Below are 24,355 nucleotides of genomic sequence, written 5' to 3'. Positions count from 1 at the left end.
TTTTTACATTTACTGTATATTGGAGATCTACCTACAGAGTTTTCTGCAATATTTAAGCCATCCAAAAACCATTGTACTTTGTTTCTTGAAGTAGGTCATGGTTGATTTTGAGGTGTCCTCTCTCTCCAGCCTCCAGGTCTTCACCTTTAGTTTCTTAACTGAAAATTGATTTTTTTTCTGTTGATGCTAAGCAGGATACATCTTTCCTTTTCCTGCACCACCCTGAAGTCTAATGCCGCGTACACACGAGCGGACTTTACGGCAGACTTTGCTCGGCGGACTTTACGCCGGACTTTGTCGGCTCCTTGCGCCGGACTTAAAAAGGTACAGACTTGGACACACACGATCACAGCAAAAGTCCGCTGGTTTGGAAAGCGGTTATGTACAGCACGTATGACGGGACTATAAAAAGGAAGTTCAAGCCCCACTACGGCACCCTTTGGGCTCCTTCTGCTAATCTCATGTTTATCTCGTGTTAGTAGAAGTTTGGTTAGAGACGATTCGCGCTTTTCACACTTCAGCTTATTTTGATCGTTTTCTGCGGTTCAGTTTGTGCTTGTGAGGTTTGTATCTGCTTTTCAGTGCGTGTTGGTCAGTTCATAACCTGCCTTGCAGGCCGTTCTGGTCCGCTCCTTCCTGATTTTCAGGTCGTTCTTCATAGGCCTTGCTGTTCTTCAGTGCGTTTGTTATAAGTTTGTTTGTTTGTTTGACCAGCCGACCGTTTTGAAGCCATGTCACGTGGACGTACTCGTTCTCGAGTTTGTGCTGCATGGGGACTTGGTGTTAGGGTTAATACTTTGACCCGAATCCAGTTCATGAACAGGGCGAGGAGGAGTTCATGGATGAAGAATTGGTTGCGCCAGCATGACCAATTCTCGCATATGCCTTTGCTCCGTGAGCTCCGTGAGAATAATCCTGAGGATTTCAGGAATTATCTCTGCATGACGGACCCCGTTTTTGAGCGTCTGCTGGCTATGCTGACCCCCTATATCAGCAGGCAGGATACCTGCATGAGGCAAGCCATCAGTGCAGAGCAGAGGCTAGTTGCCATGTTACGTTACTTGGCGACTGGGAGAAGTCTTCAGGGCTTGAAGTTCTCGACAGGCATCTCCCCCCAGGCTCTGGGGATAATAATCCCAGAGACTTTTTCATGCCATCATTCAGGTCCTGCAGAAGAACTGTATGTAGGTAAGTTTTATCCTTTAACGTTACATTATATGTATTAAATGTTTGCTAATGTATAGTCTAAATGTCCTCCTTACCTAATTACCATGCTTGGAATATGCTGTGAATGTCCCCTTTATCTTCATGCATGCCTGTTTTTGGACATTAATCATTTATTGCCCTACATGCATATTTACCTTCAATAACCTCCCCACCATGCAATCCTGGGTCCATTTATATCTCTAGCCTATAGTCCCTTGAACAATGTATATTGTCAGCTCCATTGTACTGTTTGACCCTCCCCCACCCCTCAAATGTTTTAAAATGTCAGGTGTGTTTTTGACCCTAATTAGAACCCCTCCCCCACCCCTCAAATGTTTTAAAATGTCAGGTGTGTTTTTGACCCTAATTAGAACCCCTCCCCCACCCCTCAAATGTTTTAAAATGTCAGGTGTGTTTCTGAACCTAATTAGAACCCCTCCCCCACCCCTCAAATGTTTTAAAATGTCAGGTGTGTTTCTTAACCTAATTAGAATCCCTCCCCCACCCCTCAAATGTTTTAAAATGTCAGGTGTGTTTCTTAACCTAGTTAGAACCCCTCCCCCCACATTAAAATTGATCAATGGGCCATCAGAGGGGGTGATTAATCTTATAAGTGGGCCTTATGTTTTTTCTAATTTAAATAACAAACACACATTTTAATAATATTTGACTGCTGCTGTTCACTAATGTTTTTGTGTAATCTGATATCCAAGTTATGTTTTAAATTCCTTATATTAATTTTTTTTGTTTTTTCACTCCACAGTTTCCTTCCAGTACACAGGAATGGCAGACTGTGGCCTCCCAGTTCGCTGACCGTTAGGACTTTCCCAACTGTGTCGGGGCGATTGACGGGAAGCATGTCCGCATTGTGCCACCACCACATTCAGGGTCTTATTTCTATAACTACAAGGGGTTCCATAGTGTAGTTTTGATGGCGGTGATCTCGGCACATTTGGACTTTCTGTTTGTGGATGTGGGGAAAAACGTCCGGATGTCTGACGGAGGAGTGTTTGCACAGACCGGTGGCCTGGGATTGCCACCTGATGACCAGAATGTGGATGGACTCCCCTCAGTTTTTATCGCTGATGAAGCGTTTGCTCTTGGTGAGCACTTGATGAGGCCGTTCCCCCAAAGAACACTCACCCCTGAAAGGAGGGTATTTAATTACCGGCTGGCCAGAGCAAGAAGAGTTGTGGAGAATGCCTTTGGGATTCTGGCCAGCCAGTTCCGTTTGTTCCTTTCAGCAATAAATCTGGCGGACTATAAAATTAATCACGTCATACTTGCTTGCTGCATACTACATAACTTTTTATGTAGACATTCTGCTACATATCTAACCTCTGTTGGGCCTGAGGCCGGACTTGTACAAGATCCAACAATGACAGGCCTGGAAATTGGCCGTATTGGCTTGGCCCCCCGAACCGCACGTCAAGTGCGTGAGCGATATGTGAATTATTTTAATGGTCGGGGGGCCATTGCTATTCAAGAAGACCTTTAATTTTAGAAAAAAAAAAAAAAAAAATTTTTTGAAAAAATATCTTGTTTTTCTTCTTGTTTGCATTTAGTTTGGTCTGTCTCCTAGTGCACTTGTAGTAGTGGCAAGTGCATTTACCTTTAGTTAATAAGGCCCTTTGTCACTGTAACCACACAAAAATGTACTAAACATATTATTGAGAAATAATTAGCCACACACATTGTAGTAGTAAAAACATTTTACTGTGTGCACATTGAAAGGTGCATTTTTTGAAACTTTTTTTGTTTTGTTTTTTTTGGTAATTTTTTAAAAATTAAAAAAAAAAAAAAAATTTATTTTTTAGAAAACGTTATTAAAGGCATATTTAAACAAAAATACACCTTGTTTAAAATCTTAAAATTCACAACAGTGTTTTGAAAAACATACAAAAAAATCAAAGAACTTACAAAGTTCAACATTTTAAGAACGGTGCTGGTGAAGTCACCCTTGTAACTAGAAAATTTTTAAGATGCTCAAAATTGAGCATTACAAAAGGGTCAAGTCAACATGTGCTATCTCCCATCATGGGGGAGCAATGTACATGTTTTGTGTGTGCAATCCCTTTGTTCCTCTCACCACTCAATAATTTTGAGGATGAAGGGGTTGCAAACACAAAACAAGTACATTGATATCCCATGATGGAAGATAGCACATGATGACAAACCGTGTGCATCATAAAAATTTCTTGGTAACAAAAACACTTGAAACCAAAATTTCAAGAAGAAATAAACTTCACAAGGAAATGAAGAACATGATTGATGTTTTTAGGCAAAACGTTATTATATTCTGCCCAAAACATCAATCATGTTCTTCATTTCCTGTTGCATGGAGTCCAGGCGAAGTTGCATGCTGTGAATTTGGTCACGCATTTTATCAATTTGGCCATTCCACAGCATTATCTGGCCAATCAGTCTTTGGGCACTGTCTGTGGTGAATGGCTCTGCCGCTTGGCCTTCCACAACCAGAAGCTCACCTAAAATGTGTGAAAAAAACAAGGGTTAAAATATGCACGCCTAAATACATTACCTTATGCTGGGGTGTCAGTGACTCACTTGGTGGGGTTGAAAGGTCACACACTTCCTCCACCTCTCCTTCCTCCAGCTTGTCGGGTGGGCGTGGTCTTGGGCTGGGGCTTGGGCTATCTTCAGCCTCAGGCTGGTGACTTGGGGGGGTCCTGGGATCCTTGGACTGTTGTCTGAGTCTTTTCTCCCCTATGATAAGTCAACAAAAGGTATAGTCAAAACACAGTGATATTTTATATTTTTAAAAATAATCTGAAACGTTGGTTAGGAGTTATGGACAATTGCCTTTTTTTGTCGTGAAAAATTTAGAAGACAGGATGAACATTCCCTCTGAACAACAATTCTAAACAATACACATTTTCATGCAAGTTTCTCCTCAATGATCTCCTGTGTGTATTACCCCTCTAAAATTTCTTTAAGGTCACATAATACACTAGTGCTCGGGAGTCCAGATGTGGAAGCAGCTGCTGTGTCCTGTCCTTACATTACACTGAATCATTTTTGAAGAAGCATTATATTTTCCCACACATCTACACCACATCCACAAATTAGTGGAATACAAAAAATTATCAAGACATAAATGTATATGTCCAACCCTGTACCATCGTATTTGGCGGAAAAAAACCCAAACCGTTATTTTCTTTAGTATCATATGTCTTTTACAAAGAACGGTCTTTACGAACGATGCTGTATAAACGAAAAAAATATGGATGAGCATGCAAGTTAAGTATCTCAATAGGAAAACACAACAAGTACTTACTTTTTTTAAGCAGCTTCTTTTTCTTTATTCGCCAATATTGTTCTGGCTCCTGACTTTTGATGTTAGACCACCGCTTCCTCAATTGTTCTTTAGACCGTTTTGTGCCAAATTTAGCTTCTAGAGCGGTGACAACTGAGGAAATTATTTTGTCCTTACGCATATTTGGTCCTGTGTACGGTCCTTTTTTGCCATCGTAGTCCTCCCTTCTCAATATGGACACCATCTCCACCATCTCTTCAAAAGCCATGTTGGTGGCCTTATATCTCCTCCTGGATGTGGATGGTTGTGGCTCCGGGCTTTCCACCGCGCTACTTCCACCGATTCTCTCCGCCATCTTTCTCTATCTACTCCCACTGCGCAACGAAGAGTGAAGGGGCGGGGACAAATCGTACTAAAGAACGCCAGGGGCGGGCGACGCACGCGGAGCATGACACATGCGCAGTGTATATAAAGCTATTACGTTGGCCTACGTATGCCCGTGCGAGCGAGCGAGCGTCAGAAACGAAGGTAAGATTAAACATGGGTGTGTATATGTGTCCCCTAGATTCTTCACAAAATAATCCTGGGAGTTCTGACTGACATTACAGTTTTGATCTTGTGTCTTTTCTTTGGCCCCTTTCACACTGGGGCAGTGGGGGCGTCGGCGGTACAACAGCGCTATTTTTAGCGCTGCTGTACCGTCGTTCTTGCAGCTGTATTCGGCTGCTAGCGGTGCGGTTTTAACCCCCGCTGGCGGCCGAAAAAGGGTTAAAATCACTCGTACAGCGCGGCTATAGCTGCGGTATTGCCGCGGTATAGCCGCGCTGTCCCATTGATTTCAATGGGCAGGAGCGGTTTAGGAGCGGTGAATACACCGCTCCTTCACCGCTCCAAAGAAGCGGTTTGCAGGACTTTTTTCACCGTCCTGCCAGCGCACCGCTTCAGTGTGAAAGCCCTCGGGCTTTCACACTGAACAAACAGCGGAGGCTGTTTAGGGGCGGTTTGCAGGCGGTATTTTTAGCGTAATACCGCCTGCAAACCGCCTCAGTGTGAAAGGGGCCTTTCAGCAACAATGAATCCCTTTAAAGAGGCAGATTTATAGACTTATATCAGGAAAAGAAAAACCTGTGGGAGGTCAAACACCCACTATATTACAATAGAGATGTAAGGAAGGCAACACTGGGCACACTTTTAGAATTTGTGAAGACTCGAGTCCCCCAGGCAGACCTCAAGTTTGTGGACAAGAAAATTGGTATCTTGCGAAACATGTATAAGCGGGAACACAATAAAATCCAGGAGTCGCTCAGATCCGGAGCAGCAGCTGACCAAGTGTATGTACCCAAGTTGTGGTACTACCACAAAATGCGATTCCTGGATGACCAGACAGAAGCCAGGCAATCACTTTCGACCCTTCCCTCCACCCTTCCCTCCAGCCTTCCATCCACCTCCACCCCAGCTGAGTCCCAGGAAGAACTGGGCCTTTTCATCCCTGATGAAGTGGATGCACCCAGCTTCAGCCAGGTATCCTTTTTTGTGGAATTTGTGATTGTGTAAATGTTATTAATGATTAATTTTTAAGTGCTTCATAAAAAATGACTTCATCACAAATATTAATATGTAGACATATCACTAGACAGTAGTGGCCAAAAATATACTTCTCTTCAGATATTGTTGATCAGCTGTAATAATGGTGGTGTCAAATAGATAGCCTTTACTATTTGTTGAGAATTATATTTGCAAGACATGAGCTGAAAATTGTGTGTGATTGCGTAACACAAAATTACAACTGTTTACAATGTTACAATGTCCCTTTTTTTGACACAGGATGACCTCAGCCAGGAGGTGGCCTTGACCAGTGGGAGAGAGGAGGAGGCTGTGGCTGGCCCGAGTAGAAGCCGCACGGAGTGTCAGGTGCCTCCCCTCCGCATTCTCACCAAAAGGCCCAGGAGAATGACCCGAACTGAGGAGGAATCCCTAGCCCTCATACGTGAAGCAAGCCAAATCCTGAGTACACCACCCAATGCAGAGGAGGCTTATGGGACATATATGGCCACCAGATTTCTGGAATTGGAAAAGGGGCAACGCCTCCTCTGTGAGGGTTTAATTTTTCAGGCCTATCAGAAGGGCTTGAGAGGGGAGCTTACTGCTACAACGTATCTGGCAGATGAAGCCACTCCTCCTCCTCCTGCCCCAAGTACACCACCAGAGGCACAGCCTCCGAGGAAGGCTGCAGAGAAGCGTGGAGGGAAGGCTCCACGGAAGAGTCGAAAGTGATTGCCTGGTTTCTGTCTGGTCTGACTGTGTTCCCTGTGCTCCCTAGTCACAAGATACCAATTTTCTTGTCCTAAAACTTGATGTGTGTCCTGGGGGACGAAAGGCTTCACAGATTCTAAAAGTGTCTCCAGTGTTGCCTTCCTAATTTTTGGTTAACCAAAATAAATGGAGTTTTTTGTTACCTTACATTATTGACTATATGTGTTTTGATTCCAAAACGACATTTTGTTTGTGAGTAGGCAGGTACAGGTCAAAAAGACTATGGGGTTGATTTAATAAAAGCAAATAGACTGTGCACTTTGCAGAGTGCAGTTGTCCTCTGCAAGTGCAATTGCTCCAGAGCTTAGGAAATGAGGTAAGGCTTGACTTTGCAAAGAGTACCCAATCCTGTGCAAGGAAAATTCAAAAAACAGTATTTTTGCTTGTACATGATTGGATGATGGAAGTCAGCAGAGCTTCTGCTCATTTACTAAGCTCTGGAGCAACTGCTCTTGCAGAGGGCAACTGCACTTTGCAAGGTGCACAGTCTTTTTCCCTTTAGTAAATCAACCCCTATGTGTGTTTTTGCCAAAAGGCTAAATCATTTCTAAAATCAAGTGCTAAATACTAGTGAAGAGTGCACTTTAGAAATTGCACTGCAAGTGCACTTGTTGGAAGTGCAGTCGCTGTAAATCTGAGGGGAAGAGCTGAAATGAGGGGAAGCTCTGCTGATTTTATCATCCAATCATGTGCAAGAAAAAGGTTTTTTTTTTGTTTTTTTTTGCGGTTCCTTGCATGTGCCCCTCGGATCCACAGCGAAGGCACTTCAAATTGCTCTTTCTGTGCAATTCCAAGTACAATTTGCACTTGTAGGGAAAAATGAATTTGCCTTTGGAAAATAAACCCCCCTATGTCTAATTAACAAGGGACACCAACCTCATTAAGGTTAATTAAAACAACACAAAATATTAAGGTTATTGTGGTAACTTGAAACTACAAAAATAAAATGTAAAAAAAAATGTTTGTATAATTTAGCACACATTGTAAAATAGATAATGTGGAAATCAATTAAAAAAAAATGAGTCCAAAATCTAATTTAATACTTTATTTATGGAGATCTGGCTTTTTAAATATATCATATTAGTCATGACATGAGGATAAATCATGAAGAAAGTAGTTTGTGAGAACTCTGTGTGAATATAAAGCAGAAAAACAACTTCATTCCTCTCGCATTATAAATAAAAAAAAAGGGCTGTATTAAAAGATCACAGAAGAGGAATGTGCTAGCTTCAATACGAAGGCTAGTTTTACCAGACCGAGCGCTTCCGTCTTGGAATTGCTTCAGAGCATGCGTGAGTTTGAGTTCGTCGGACTAGCACACAGACGACCGGTTTGTCCGCTAGAAAGAAGAGTCCGTCGGATAGATTTAAAACTTGTTTCAAATCTAAGTCCGTCCAACTTTTGAGCAAACAAAGTCCGCTGGAGCCCACACACGATCGAATTGTCTGACGAAATCCAGTACGCCGGACCAAGTCTGCCGTAAAGTCCGCTCGTGTGTACGCGGCATAAGTGGCACTTTAATAACAAACAATAAATTAATGACAGTCATAAAGTATAGACACATAGAGATGTCTTTGTTTTGCCTGATTGCTAGGCTCTTCTGATTGGGTAAAGCTTAAGCACTTCCTGGTATTGTAAAAATTGCATCCCCGTACTGGTTATTTATTTTCAGTTCAATGACCTAATCAGAGTAGCCCATGAATGCTGGGTGTAGGACCTAAAACCTCCTTGTACTGAATTAAGAGACCTTGCAAAAAATTTTATCTTGGACAATCTGCTGCAATTATGCCCAGACATTAGGAAACACCACACCTATAATTGTCCATTAAATATGCAGAAATGTGGCATGTTTAACCACTTCAGCCCCGGAAGATTTGGCTGCTCAATGACCAGGCCATTTTTTGCGATACTGCACTGCGTCGCTTTAACTGACAATTGCGCGGTCGTGCGACACTGTACCCAAACAAAATTTTTCCCCACAAATAGAGCTTTATTTTGGTGATATTTAATCGCCTCTCCGGTTTTTATTTTTTGCGCTATAAACAAAAGAAGAGCGTCAATTTTGAAAAAAACACAACGGGGTTGATTTACTAAAGGCAAATCCACTTTGCACTACAAGTGCACTTGGAAATGCAGTCGCTGTAGATCTGAGGGGAAGCTCTGCTGATTTTATTATCCAATCATGTATAAGCTAAAATGCTGTTTTTTATCTTCCTTGCATGTCCCCATCAGATCTACAGCAAGTGCACTTGTAGTGCAAAGTGGATTTGCCTTTACTAAATAACCCCCAATATCTTTTACTTTTTGCTATAATAAATATCCCACATTTTTTATGAAAAGAAAAACAAATTTTTTCCTCAGTTTAGGCCGATATGTATTCTTCTACATATTTTTGGTAAAAAAAATATCACAACGAGCGTATATTGATTGGTTTGCGCAAAAGTTATAGTATCTACAAAATAGGGGATAGATTTATGGCATTTTTAATATTATTTTTTTTACTAGTAATGGCGGCGATCTGCAATTTTTATCGGGATTGCGGCGGACATATTGGACACTTTTGACACATTTTTGGGACCATTGACAATTATATAGCGATCAGTGTTATAAAAATGCACTGATTACTGTATAAATGTCACTGGCAGGGAAGGGGTTAACACTAGGGGGCGATCAAGGGGTTAACTGTGTTCCAACTGTAGGGGGGTGGGACTGTCTAGGAGGAGAGAGAGATCGGTGTCCATACATAGTATGAACACACGATCTCTCTCTCCTCTGAGAGAACCGGGATTTGTGTGTTTACATACACAGATCCCAGTTCTCGCTCTGTCACGAGCGATCACGGGAGCCCGGAGGTCATTGCGCCCTATGGACACTCGCAGCAGGCGCGCACGCCCCTAGTGGCCAAAAGCCAAAGCGACGTAAGGTAACGTCATTTCGCCCAGCCATGCCATTCTGCCGCAGTAAAACTGCAGCGGCTGGTCGGCAAGCGGTTACATCCCAGTTCCAGGCAACTAAAAACTATCTCTTGCAATGGGGCTGTATCGGCACTACAATAATTGATTGCTCATTTAGGTCTAGGGCAGGGATATGCAATTAGCAGACCTCCAGCTGTTGCAAAACTACAATTCCCATCATGCCTCTGAGTGTCATGCTTGTGGCTGTCAGAGTCTTGCTATGCCTCATGGGACTTGTAGTTCTGCAACAGCTGAACTTGGACATGATACCAAGGGACAGTCCACCACCAGGGCCTGGGGGAGCACCGTCTGCCTGGGGAGCGGAGGGTCAGATAAGTAAAAGTGTTTCTCCTCTTCACTAGACAAAACAGTTAACCCTTGCGGTGAAAACACCACTGCAAGTGATCATTTAAATTTTTCCCACAGTTAGGCTTTGAGTGAAATTTAGTCAAACTCAAATGAATGTAACAAAATAGCCATTTTAAACAATCATATAATACAGTCTCTTGTGTATTTTTTGTGCTTCAAACTCCACTTTTCTTTAGTGAATATAATTTATCACTCCACTTGCGTGGGAACCACCATGTGCCACCACCATAAACTCGCCTTCTTTTTTTGATCCATAGGTTATAAGAGGTCAAATAGCGCTCCTTGCCCTTTAAACTCTTGTTTTCACTGTCCTTCTCCTCCTATGATCTTTTTCCACTGTTGTTTTATTCACATTATATAGATGGGTCTAGGTGCACTCCTCTTTATTTAGTTATTTTGTTCAAAGAGAATAAGATAAATGGCCATAGCTCATCTCTGTACAAAATCACTTTTTATTATTAAAAAAAAATATATTCCATGTACTCACATAGTTTAGTCCACTAACTCTGGTGCACTACAGGTAGAAGCATGTACAGGTACATGTGAAGGTATTGGCCCCTTAAGGTGTCTGGGCGGCCAAGTTCCCGACATACAGAAACTGACTGATACAAATAGGAAGTGAGTTGTTGTATGTCGGGAACTTGGCGGCTTTTGTTTTGCTCTTTTAAAAATGTGTTGCAGGCTGAACAGCAGCCTTTAAGATAATATACTGTATGCATTAAAGTGCATTCCTAACCACAACTCCGCTTCGTCATTACCTGTTTAACCAGCTATTCTTAGCATTTAAACAGAGGAAGTCTCGTCTACTGAAAAACACAATTAACCCCAAACTTCTACATGTGAAATGTTCTTCCTACATACTGTACAATATATGACAGAAGTCAATAAAATGGTCATAGCTACACAGTTTTCTCTGCATTGACAAAGTGACAGAATCTCTTTAATAAGAAAAACAGGAATAAACTGCAATCCACCGACCACCGAATAAGTGAAAATTGCTCTTGATAAAACTAGAACACATTTTTCTTCTGTCTTGTGGCATTTGTTCTTACTTTGATGCTTCTTCACCATATTGCACTGATTTCATAATGTCCATATGAACCTACAGTGGAAGTTATATTATGACTTTACTGTGATAAATTTAACGTTTGCATCTGTTCTTTGCACTCTTTAAGGGCCATTTCACACCATAGATCGCACAGGAACACACTGGGGGTTATTTACTAAAGGCAAATCCACTCTGCAATACCAGTGCACTTGGAAGTGCAGTCGCTGTAGATCTGAGGGGAAGCTATGAAATGAGGGGAAGATCTGCTGATTTTATCATCCAATCATGTGCAAGCTAAAATGCTGTTTTTTATTTTCCTTGCATGTCCCCCTCAGATCTACAGCGACTTTACTTACAAGTGCACTTGTAGTGCAAAGTGGATTTGCCTTTAGTAAATAACCCCCATTGAGCGTTACTGTGCAATTCACATGTGCATTCCTGTGCAGTGCAATTTCTGATAATTTATTTGAATTGGCTAAAAGCACGCCAGACTGCAGCAAAGGTAGTGTATGCACTACTTTACAAAACTCAGAGCAACCGGATCGCATGGTACTTAGGTACCATTCAATCCAGTGCAGGCAAACGCACTGCGTTTGCGCCCTGCATTTAGGTTGCTGTTAGTATTGCAGTGACAGCTGAAGCAGACAGCAAGTGCAGTGCATTTTGAACACGGTGTAGGAAATCCGCACAGTACACAGGTTTCCTGCACTGCGTCCTAGTGTGAACCGGCCCTAAAGAAACGCTAAAGACTGAAGGTGACATCCAAAAGAAAAACAAAATTGCACAATCTAGTATAGTCTTTAAATGTGTAGCAATCACTACCTAAACAGGTTTGATAAAGTTACAATTTTAATGCAGCAAAGAAATATAGGGGGAGATTTCCCAAAACTGGAGAGCGCAAAATCTGGTGCAAATGTGCATGGTAGCCAATCAGCTTCTAACTTCAGCTTGAGTGTTGACAATAAAACCTGGAAGTGGATTTGTTTTGAGCTGCACCAGATTTTGCACTCTTTGGCTTTAGTAAATTAACCACATAATGTCAGTATATATACAATGGGGTAGAAAATGTTCACTTAATCATCCAATTATGTACAAGGCTGTACAGTTTATTTTTTAAAAATTTTTTTAAGTTACTTAAATATTTAACTCAAAAGCAAAAATGTAATATATTTCAGATTTTCAATCCAGGAATTTAGTGGTTGCCTTTTTTTGTTGTTTTTTTTCATCTGGTGATCAGTAAAAAAAAAAATCTGGTGGCCAGTAAAAAACACTTCCTGTTTTAGGGTGTCTCCACTCTGGATTCTGGATGGAGGAGCAATAGAGGCACCAGGGGCGGCCCGTCCATTAAGGGCGCACGGGCACCACCCCCTCTATCGCGCCACCCCCTAGATGTAGAATGGCCGTGGACACCCCCAATTCTGGCATCCGGCCCCTTTTGGACACAGGGCGCCTGAATTACAGCAGCAGGAGTGTTTTTTTGAAGCACCTGATTAGAGCCATAGGCTCTAATAGGCTTCAAAGAAGGTGGACTCAGAGCACAGAGCATTGCGCTCAGAGCCCACCCAGGTGTGGTAGAAAAGCAAATGAATAGTTGCTTTTGTAACACTGAACTGCCTCTCCGCCAATCATGAAGTGCGGGTCTAATACCCGTCACCTGATTGGCTGAAGGCACAGGCGATCCTATTGGACACCTAGCAGAAGGAAAGAAGAGAGACGCACGGGAAGCATAGAGGACACAGGAGCTGTCGCCGGACCCACAGCTTGCCGCCGTCACCCGCTGCCTGACCCGCAACCAAAATGGGGTAAGTGCCAGACAGTGAGCGGGCAGGTGGGGGGGCCACAGTGAGGCTGCATTTGATGGGGCACAGCGGCTGCATTTGATGGGGCACAGCAGCTGCATTTGATGGGGCACAGCAGCTGCATTTGATGGGGCACAGTGAGGCTGTAAATGTTTTTTTTCAGTATTTTTCAGTTTGTTTACGCCCCCCAAATATTTTGAGCACCAGCCGCCACTGAGAGGCACCTTAGGACAGCAGATTTGTCCGTCTGGGGATAGAGTAGAATTAGATGCACTAGCAGATTTAGATGGACTTGACTAACTAATTAAACTTCATCTAACACTTTTTAAGCAGTTATAGCAACAGTTTTTTCCTTTTGGGATAAAGGTTTTACATAAAATTAATAAAAGCTGATCCTTATAAAACACCCCTGTCAATGGTAAATGGTTTGTCTAAACACTCCAACTGCCACTATTGTCAGATGGCTTGGTCTTTTAAGGAAGTTAAAAAATAACAGACCTACTGGTCAGATCACAAGGAGAAAATAACAGATTTTTTTTTTTTTTTAATGCAGTAATTACATCTGAGAATTGATAAACTGCAATATATGACATTGATCTTTAATTTTTTTTTTATTTAGCAAAAATCACTAAAATCACTAAGCTAATTAAACATTCCCTTTGCTCACTGAACATTCTCTACTATAGTAAATCAACTCCAGACCTTACAAATGCAAAAATGAAAAATAAAAAAAAGTTCTTTTTAGAGTCAGGTTATATAAAAATATTTATTGTATATGCAACTACAACTTAATTCTTTCTACTATGGAGGTTTCAGAACATTGAATAAAAAGGCACAGAGAAAAAAAAAATGACAGATGGGAACCACAAACCGATATATATCCAGAGAAGTTTATATATGATATGGAGAAAATAAAAATTTTGCCATCACATATTATTGTATAGAGATAGCTTTCATTTATTTAGTATGAATACTTAAATGCAGAGAAGTTAAAACAGTAACAGCAGACTTTCTTCTTTCAATAGGAATTCTAATTTATTAGGGATGCCTTTCCTTTCTATCAGAGCAGAATACAATTAAACTGAAATTTGCAATTTGCCCTGAGCAGAGAAAAAGCAGCCTTAACCCACAAACATATGCCTAAAGTTAACTCCAGCCCTGTCTGTAAACTTATAGGGTCGCTGGACCCAAAACTAAAAAATATGGGTTGAGATGATATCAAGGAGGATGAGTTAATCAGCTAAGCTTCCCTTGTGGCCTTTAGACTGCACTAGTATTTGAAGTGGAAATATACTCTAACATTCACACAAATAGATAAAAAGAAACCAAAGTTTTGCAATACATACATTTCCTGGAGAAAACAACTTTGAATTTGTTCTACAGAAAAGTAAGAACTTCAGACCTTTTACAACTCTTTATGTAAAATATTCCTATAAGATTTAGGTATAGGTCCACTTTAAAATGTTACTCCAACTGATACAATTTGTAAGTTTTGGATTAAGGTAAGAACCAGGTCAGGTCATTGTGAGTGCCTGTTAGGAACATTTCCCCTCCATTTTTGTCCTGGCGGTTGCTGTAACAGAGATAGGTACTAAAATGAAAATCCACCCCCCCCGGACCTTATGGGTCTACTTGCTTCAATGCATTATGGATTTTTACACAGTTCTGTGGATAGTCCCACAGGAAACAATGCACCAGTGTTCAGATCTGTAGAAAAAAAAAACGTTACATGGCTTCAAATGCAGCATTTATTTCTGTCTGTGTGCAAGAGGCCTAAATCAGGTGCTGAAAGTGCTTTTAAAATCTTGCTAGCCTTATGCCCCGTACACACGATTGGATTTTCCGACAACAAAAACGTGGATTTTTTTTCTGAAGGATGTTGGCTGAAACTTGTCTTGCATACACACGGTCACACAAATGTTGGCCAAAAATTCAGAACCTGAGAACGCGGTGGCGTACAACAAGCCAAGAAAAAGGAAGTTCAATAGCCAGTGCGGCTCTTTCTGCTCAGAGCATGCATGAACTTTTGTGCGACGGACTTGTGTACACACTATCAGACTTTCCGACAACAAGTTTTGTCGGAAAATTTGAGAACCTGCTCTCAAACATTTGTGTGTGGAAATTCCGACAGCAAATGTTCGATGGAGCATACACAAGGTCGGACTTTCTGACAACAAGCTCACATCGAACATTTCCCGTCGGAAAATCCGACCATGTGGTCTTAAGGAGTTCAATGGAGTGCCTGTTCATGTGCAAAATCGTCCTCTGTGTAAAGGTCAGTTATATTTTATCATTTATTCTATATAATATAGCAGTAATAATAATAATAACATTATTATAGGAGTACAGTGAATGAATATATGCTGTAATATATAGTAAAATACAACCTAAAAAATAATATAGAGAAAAGTCATTATTGATGCAAATCATTTTGTAATTGCAAATGCTGTACAAAGAGATCTAAAAAGCGTTCCAGGTGTTCTTCTGATCTGTAAGCCACAAGTCCTCCTTTATTAGCCCACTTGTCTGCTCCTGTTGCTTCTTGTATTTCTGAATTGTACAAGAGATCTGGCCTATCAAGAAGTTTTTTCCTCTGCTTTACAATCTTTAAACACTCTGAAAGATCCAACATTCCGCCTCCCATTGATTTCAGGATAGCATGGGGAGCACAGCTGTCCCATTTAAATGTAGTGTCCTCAGAAAACACATAAAAATCTACAAGGCCTTGAATTACGCAAAGACATTTGTAGCCTGCTCCAGCAGCAAAATGCAGATTCTTTCCACACACAGCAGTGAGAGACCTGAGAATGTTTCCACTTTCTGCTGAGCTTGTTACCACGCCATATGAATTCTTCTCACATGCACCATGATCTGACAAGCCACATTCTAATTTTTTCGTAGTTTCTCCATTGATGGCAGAAAATTGTACAGAGCAAATGTTGGTATCCTTGTAGGACAAACCCCAATACCACTGGCTTTTCCACCTAGAAACAGAGATAAACAAAACGATATCCAATTATCATTCCAATGGCAGGCATATTAGGTATCATTAAATCATTTTGTAGCAACCTTTAAAATTATCATTAGCTTTCCTTTCTGAGTTGGAGGACTAATTGCATAAGCCTATCCAGGGCTTTTTTTTAGTTGGAACGTGGTGGAACTGAGTTCTGCCACCTCCAGCACTGACCCTGTTTGCTGGTCACTATTGTCAATTGTAAATACAAAAGCCCAGCAGCTCCACAGAACCCTCACTACCTACTCCCCCCCCCCCCCCATCTTCCCCACTCTCTAGTGCTGGCTGCAGAAAAAGCTCAGAGGTGGAAGCAGAGCATCTCTATTGCCGGTTTCTTCCGACATGTGCGGGTGGGGAGGGGAGCTTACTGCCCAGCCTCAGAGATCCCACCAGGAGGGAAGCAACCTCCAGTAGTGAATTCTGAAGTATGTGTATGGGGAGGGGAGCTGGGGGGGGGGGGGGGGGGTTGTGGGATGTCAGGAAGATGTCAAGGTGGCAGGGGTGCAAAGTGTTAAGGTAGCAGTTTGCCAAAGTTTAAAGGGACAGGGAGGCAAGGTGCTAAGGTGGCAGTGAGGCACAGAAAGGTATGAGTGTGCAGAAGTGTGTTAGGCATGCGTGCTGTGTATCTGCAGCTAGCATCAGTTACTGCTTCTATGCATGCCACTGCCCAGTGGCTGCTGCACGGATGGAGCATTGAATAGGGGCTTGCTCACACAAATGTACCTTCATACTATCTGCACATGGATCCATACTATCTGCACGCTGGATCCACACTATACTGATTTGAGTCATATACAAGATTTAATGAAAATTGCAATGATGCGATACCTGTATTAATGGTGCATTATCCCTTTAAAAATAGGGACTAAACCCAAAAGGTGAATAATAAGATATATAAATAAATCCTTCAGTGTTCAAATATGAATGAATGCCACGTGATATACCAGTACAAATGTACAATAGACAATATAAATGCAAAATTTTAAAAAATAGATTTCAATTCATACAGGTGAAATTAATCAAGCTCCAATCTCAGAGGATGCAAGTTGTGGGGAAATGCGTCAGGCGGCGTTAGAACGTGATGTCATCATGTACCGGCATGCCAGCTGATCACCGCAGCGACGGTTTTCATATCTAACTGCGGGCGAACGGCATGCACGAGGCATTTTCTTTGAAGGAGATGTTCAATCATCTGAGAGTCTGGTAGTGGTGATTTTTGTCTTGGAGTAAATCAGCTGTTTTGATCTCTGTAACGCAAGATCATTATTTTCCAGTAAGAGTCCATTTCTGCCTGAGGAGCACCTTTTTTGAACTGGAATACTTCATATTGAAGCTTATGAGTACAGAGCAAGCACCTTAATCACATGGAATTTTATATAGACTTTATTGCTAAATAATTTTACTTGTATTATTGAGTTTTGTTACATTTTTTTTTTACAATTATATCATCTATTGTGCATTTGTACTAGTATATCATGTGGCATTCATTCATATTTGAACAATGAAGGATTTATATATTTCATTTACCTTTTGGGTTTAGTCGCTATTTAAAGGGATAGTACATCATTAATATTTAGGCTTAATATCAGCTATTCATTTTCTGCTCAAGGCACTATCAATGTGGACAGCACACTATTGTTAAAACATATTCTTTTAATCCAGTATTCAGGATCTTTAGTTGCAGCAGCCCTATTATTAAAGTGGTTATAGAGGTAAAGGACAAGTTACAACCAGCTCCTTTATCCTTTTAATCTCTCCTACACTGTGTAATTGCTTTTTTAAAATGATGCCTGTAAATACCTTATCTTTGCTCTTTTATCACTAGTCACTTGACCTCTGGCTGCTGTATTCCTCCAATCTAAGAGCTACAGAGGGAGGGGCCAAGTTCCCCCTCCGACATCAGCCTTGAAGGTCACGTGACCTCTGTGACTGACTAGAAGAGATCAAAGGTATTTGCAGGCTTTGTTTTACAAAAACATTTACACAGTGTAGGAGAGATTAGTATAACTGAGAAGCCAGCTGTAATTGTTCTTTATTTTTACTGCCAGCTACTAATAGCAGCAGGAAGGGGGTGGGGGGACAGGGCTGAGAGGGGGAGAGAGACACACAGGAGCCGACAGGCAGTGAGAGAGGAGAGTTGTGGATGATGGGGGCACATAAACTGACCACGGTAATCAGGGCTCAGCAGCCATGATTATCGTGGTCAGAAGACAGAGGGGGACACCGGATCAACCAGGTTTTTTTTACAGCATAGAGAGGGGAAGATTAGACAGCACAAGCACTGTGCTGTTTAATCTGCTATAGGGAACAGGAGCTATTTTTTTGGGGGTTTAATTTGAAGCAGAGCGCAGGGATTGTTTTTGTTATATAAAATTCATTTACTGTTTGTTAAGATTATGTACATATTTGAATGTCCACAGTCTGGCCAAAGGCTTTCTTCAGGATAAACTATACCATAGTAGTAAATCTGTGAATCTCCCATGTCTAAAAACTTTGTGCTATCAATAGGCAGTGCATGATCAATCAAGCAGATAACAGATTGCACAAAGAGAAGTTGAAAATACTGTAAACAGAATTGTCCTTTTCCCCTTAATAAACTTAACATTTTAGAAAAATAAAAATGTCTCATTGAAAATGAATAGTGTTCTCTCACCTGTTTGTTTCAGGATCTTTAATTGCAAATGGTTGATTAACAACACCCATAACTGGAAGTCCTGTATCAATGTGGTAAACTCCTATTAGAATAGTAACACACTGGAGACCCTTAGGGTATATCCCTTTACTTGGCATAACATCTGCTGACCCTCTTATATACTGATAGGTTGAGTCTGTCATTGGAAAGATATACAAAAATAAATAAATAAAAAACATTCATATAATGTGTCCTATAAACTCTATTCAAGGTACTTGGAACTTGCACAGTCACAAAGATGTATGATTACAGGAAACTCGTATAGGATTTAGCCTTGAAGAGCAAATAACTGAAATTTGGTGCTAAACACAATAGAGACAATGTGCAACTGCAAGACGAGACCAATCGTTTTTTGTTTTTAAATTTTCTCTGTGCATGATTAACCACTTCCCGACCGCCAGCCATACATATACTGCGGCAAGGCGGCTCTATTACGCAAAATCACGTACCTGTACGTGATTTTGCTAATAGCCACTGGGGGGCGTGCGGGCACCGCCAGAGCTGTGATTGCGCCCAACAGAGCTAGAACGCCGGTCTGCCGATGTAAAAAGGCAGACCGCCCTGCTGTCAGGCATGGACACTCTGATCTAGTGTTCCTGCTAATTCCCCCACACAGTTAGAAACACACTAAGGGAACACAGTTAACCCTTTGATTGCCCCTGATGTTAACCCCTTACCTGCCAGTTTATACAGTATCATATTTTTGGCACTGATCACTGTAATAATGTCACTGGTTCCCAAAAAAAAAAAGTGTCAAAAGTGTCAGCTAGGTGTCCGATCTGTCCACCGCAATGTCGCAGTCCTGCTAAAAATCGCTGATCACCACCATTACAAGTAAAAAATAAATAAAAATTCCATAAATGTATCCATTTTGTAGATGCTATAACTTTTGCTCAAACCAATCAATATACGCTTATTGGGATTTTTTTACCAAAAATATGTAGCAGAATACATATTGACCTAAATTGATTTTTAATTATTGGATGTGTTTTATAGTAGAAAGTAAAAAATATTGTTTTTGTTTTTCAAAATTGTCTTTTTTTGTTTTGTTTATAGCGCAAAAAATAAAGACCCGCAGCGGTGATCAAATACCCCCAAATGAAGGCTCTATTTGTGGGGAAAAAGGGACATCAATTTCGTTTGGTCTCAGCTTAACATGACCACGCAATTGTCAGTTAAAGCGATGCAGTGCCGTATCGCAAAAAACGGCCTGGTCATTAAGGGGGTAAAACCTTCCGGGTCTGAAGTGGTTAATAACTGCTAATGAAAATATCTTCATTACGCTACATTTAATTTGCTACATAAACATTGTTTTCTACATTAGTAAATCAAGTCCTATGTAAACACCACAATAATGATATTAAAATCTATATTGATTACTTACCAATGGGATCCACCCACACAGCAAGGTCTGTCTGTGGAATGTTCACATTACTGGCATCTAAAGTCTTATCAGTTACAACAAGATTCTGATGAACAGCCTGGGCCAATTTCTTGGCTGCAGGCTCATTGTTGTCTAGCACTTTCTGCAATAGTCTGGCAGTTTCTTCCTCTGTTGGACACACTTTTACTATAATTTTCTCTCCTGTAAATAGGCAGAATGTTCATATAATTATTTATACAAATTACAGCATTACTACAGATCAGGGTTTCTTCTCATTCGGGGTGTTAAATGTAAAACATTTTATGGTCTTCTAAAAGTTTAAAGCGGAGCTCCACTCAAAAGGGGAAGTTCTGCTTTAAGGACTCGTCCCCCACTCCTCTTAAAGAATTGACACTTTTGACAGGTACTCGCTCCCACTTCCCCTTCCGGGCTAGGCGGCTGGATACGGAAGTTCCCCTCCCCCCCGCAGTCTTCTGGGCCACTGACAGGTCCCAGAAGACTGCATTGACCAGTCATGATGCACAGCGCTACTTGCGCATGTGCAGTGGGTGTGACGGGAGTCACTTTGGGGGGGGGGGGGGGTTTGTTGTGGAACCCAGATTTCCTTGGAGAGGTTGGGAAACCCTTGTTTCAGCTCCCTATGCACCTCCTATGTCTAAGTCACCCTGTGTTTATTAGGGGCACAGGGTGACTGAGAACCCCAGTCTGATCTGTACTAATCGGACTCGCTGTACAACCACACCGGAATGTTTGTGTGTGTGTGATTTGATGTGTGGCTGTATTCCACTGTTCTATTGTGTCTGCCTTGGGAGAAAAGTATTATGGCATGTATATGTGATGTGGATTAGCTGTGAGGAGGGAGGGGGGAATTCCTCCAACAGCTCTCCCTGTTGATAGGACAGCCTACTGATGAGAAGTTTGAATACATCTGTCTGTCTGTTACTGAATGTAGTCTACCCCACCCTGTGTCATTATGCAAAGAGAAGGGGTTGTCCTCTGAGTGTATATCTCTGTAGCTGTGTTCAGAGAAACAGTTCATGTTCAGCAGCCAAAACGAGTACTGCCTAGTTCTTGGTTGCAAGTGGTTTGAATATATAATATCTATATTTAGACTGGGATGAAGTGAAATATGATGGAAGCACTCAAGCGGAGTTTGGGAAGAGATTCCGTGATATTGGTGGTAGTGGTGGGATGCTTCCTGCAGTCTGGGACATCCAAATCTCCACCTGGATCCAAGGTCCGGATAGCAGGAGAGGAGAGATACAGATACCAGCCACCATGGAAAGGGAGTTTAGAAGGAGGTTGCGAGAGATGCAGATACAGCACAGGGGACCAGTGTCAGAGCAGGTCCTGCTGGGATGGTGCGATTCTGTCCACTGGGAACACTGGAAAGAAGGGCTAGCTCGTGAGCAGCAACACCAGGGAAAAATTTTCTCCTCCTTCCAGGAGAGGTACTGGTCACAGTACGAAGTGCGAATGGTGTTTTTGGGGAGACAACTGCACAAGGAATGGAAAGCTGAGTTAACCAGGCTGGTCCAGGTGGAGATGCGGTTGGGCGAGAGCTACAGAGCCCTCCGCTGGTATGTAGCCCAAGTGTGCCCATGGACAGCGGACGACACTCCAACAGAAGGCTTTGGCTACGGCGGCCTGGGACTGTTAGACAGGTGTCAGGTGACAGATGCACACCGTTGGGGTCAGGGGTGCACCGCGAGGTAGTGGACCCTACAGTTGACTGCTGCAGAATCTAAGAGCCAGCAGGTGTTCACCAGGGCCCCTGATGGTGGGGATGACCTTCGCTGCACGCTGGCTCCAGGTTACGGCCCCCAGGGTCTCCCATCTCACGCTCACGGTAGACTACTGGAGGATAGAGAGGAAGCAGCAGACCAGAACAAAAGGGATAGTCAGGAGATAAGCGAAAAAGTTGGGGCAACAAGCAGATAGGGATAGTCAAAGAACACGCCAAAGATCAGGATATGTAGCAGACAAGGACAGTCAAGAACAAGCCAAGATTGGTAAACAGGATCAGACATAGAGCACACGGCTAGACACACACAGGAAGCCAAACACACACTATTGATCAGCAAGGCTGGCTTGCAGTGCACAGGTTAATATAGCGTTCCCAGTTAGGGGCTGGGGTAGAGCCATGCTTAAGGGAAGATTACTTAAGTAGACAGGTGAAAGGAGGACGGTCACTTAAGCTGAACACATGGAGAGATAAGCAGACATGAACATTACTGCAGATCCATGACAAGAGGCTGTCCGAGGACCCTGACTTTGAGAGCGATTTGGAGTGGCGTTTGGAAGAAGTCTTGGAATACAGAGAACGGATGCTGAATGTCTCAGAAGTTCCCTGGACACTGGAAGATTTGGAGTTTCTAGCCAATCAGGAATGGGAGCTGAAGATCGCCTACAGACGGCTGCTATATTCTGCTCAGCAGCAGGTCTGGCCTCCCTTTGCCTGGGACTATCCAGAAGTACCAGCCGGCAGTCCTGAAATCCCGGCTGAAGAGTCTGCAATGTAACAGTGTGCTTTATAAATCTCCACGCGCAGCGATGGATGCTGAGGTCTTATGGCGGATGCAGCAAGTGCTGACTGACCTTGATGATCCCGTTTCTGCGTGGGATGATCTTGGATGGAGGAATGCATCTGTTCAGCAGTCGGCTCATCTCTCCAGGCACAGATCAAAGAATGTATGGATTTACTTGACATTTCTTTGGAGGATGTTATGGATGATGAGTCACCTGCCCAAGTGTTGGCATTGGGCCCAAGGGACCCCAGCAGAATGACGACATCAACCCAGCTGAAGCGCTGGCAAATGGACAGAGGGTCCAAGACCTCTGCCCCACACCTGCGGCAGTTCTGGAGGCCCAGGGAGAGGAGATTGTCATCTTCCCTTCCCAACAGTCAGCCAGAGTGGAGGAAACTGTCTTCCTTCCCCAAGAGTTAGCCAGAGCAGATGATGTGAGCGCTGAAGCACTAACAGGGCAGAACACTACTGGCCTCTGCACACAACAATCCACTCCGCAGGAGCTCCAGGGAGGGAATGCAATCAGCACCTCACAACTGCAGCTTGATCTGTTGTCAGTGGATGGGACTGCGGTCTCCATCTGTATACCCCAGGGATGCTGGGCAGTCGGCACAGATCCCCAGCAGCATGATGGAGTGAGTCCAGCCACCCCGTCTTCTCTTCAGTAGTTGAAAGGACTCCAGGAAGAAGGGCCAGTACGCACTCCTCCCCCTCCCCCCCCCCCCCCCCCCCAGCAGCGGGTATGTTCTTCGAGAGAGGCAGAGGTTGGCTGGGTGAGTAATGCTCTGTTTGGAACAATTTGTTTGGGGTACTGTGTGGGTACAGGCATTGGAGGACTGGAACTATGGACTAACTTCAGAGTCAACCCGTCTTGCGTCTCCTCCTGCTATTAGTCTTCCGCTGAAGGGGGAGATGTGACGGGAGTCACTTTGGGCAGGGGGCCCGTGGAACCCAAAATCCCTTGGAGAGGTTGGGATAAGTCACCCTGTGTCTATTAGGGGCACAGGGTAACTGAGAACCCCATTCTGATCTGTACTAATCAGAATTCCTGTACAACCACACTGGAATGTATAATTATATTAATATATATATATATATATATATATATATATATATTATTTTACACACACATACATTGTATATTGTCTCATACTGTTGTGGACTCTTTCCTGGGCGTCGTTTGAGGTGTGGCTGTATTCCATTGTTCTATTGTGTCTGTCTGCCTTGGGTGAAAATGTGTGTTTGCTGTGAGGGGGGGGTATTCCTCCAACAGCTCTCCCTGCTTGCAAAAGGAGGGGGAATTGCCCCGAGTGTTATCTCTGTACCTGCGTTTTAATTGGTTGAAAGCCGTTGGAATATCTGATATCTATATTCAGGCTGGGAGGAAGCGATGACGGAAGCACTCAAGCGGAGTGTGGGAAGTGATTCTGTGACAGTGGGCACCCGGCTGTGAAGCTGCAAGCTGTCACAGCCTGGTGCACATAGTGAAGATGCTGGCGCTGAGGAACAAAGACAGTGGGTGAGACCGTCTGGGGTGAGCACACCGCAGAATCGTGGGACAGGTAAGTGGCTATTTTTAAAAAGTCAGCAGCTACAGTATTTTTAGCTGCTGGTTTTTGTATCTTTTCACAGGTGACTGGAACGCCGCTTAAAATAAGAGCTTTTTGATCAACAGCTTGCCCCTTTTGACACTGGTGCAACCATAGTTGACTTTTAGGTAAGTTAGTGTTTCACAACCTTTTTTCACAGACACAGCCTCCACTCCCAATTTGACA

The 24,355-nt window shown here is 42.7% G+C and overlaps 1 protein-coding gene across 4 annotated transcripts in view; it reads right to left on the bottom strand.

The window, feature by feature from the left end:
* Window positions 1-13,715: 13,715 nt before the first annotated feature.
* The window catches only part of INPP1 (inositol polyphosphate-1-phosphatase), a 79,415-nt gene continuing 68,775 nt past the window's right edge, over window positions 13,716-24,355 (bottom strand). For all 4 annotated transcript variants that reach the window (XM_073633207.1, XM_073633208.1, XM_073633206.1 and 1 more), the window contains 3 exons: window positions 20,053-20,253; window positions 18,630-18,804; window positions 13,716-15,947 (listed from right to left, as the gene is read on the bottom strand). In XM_073633207.1, the coding sequence (XP_073489308.1) occupies window positions 15,377-15,947; window positions 18,630-18,804; window positions 20,053-20,253 (947 nt within the window). In that variant the 3' untranslated portion in view covers window positions 13,716-15,376. The remainder of the gene's footprint in view (window positions 15,948-18,629; window positions 18,805-20,052; window positions 20,254-24,355) is intronic.

This window comes from Aquarana catesbeiana, linkage group LG06, assembly GCF_042186555.1.
Source record: "Aquarana catesbeiana isolate 2022-GZ linkage group LG06, ASM4218655v1, whole genome shotgun sequence".
Taxonomy (NCBI): domain Eukaryota; kingdom Metazoa; phylum Chordata; class Amphibia; order Anura; family Ranidae; genus Aquarana; species Aquarana catesbeiana.
This window is presented reverse-complemented; position numbering and strand designations above follow the sequence as displayed.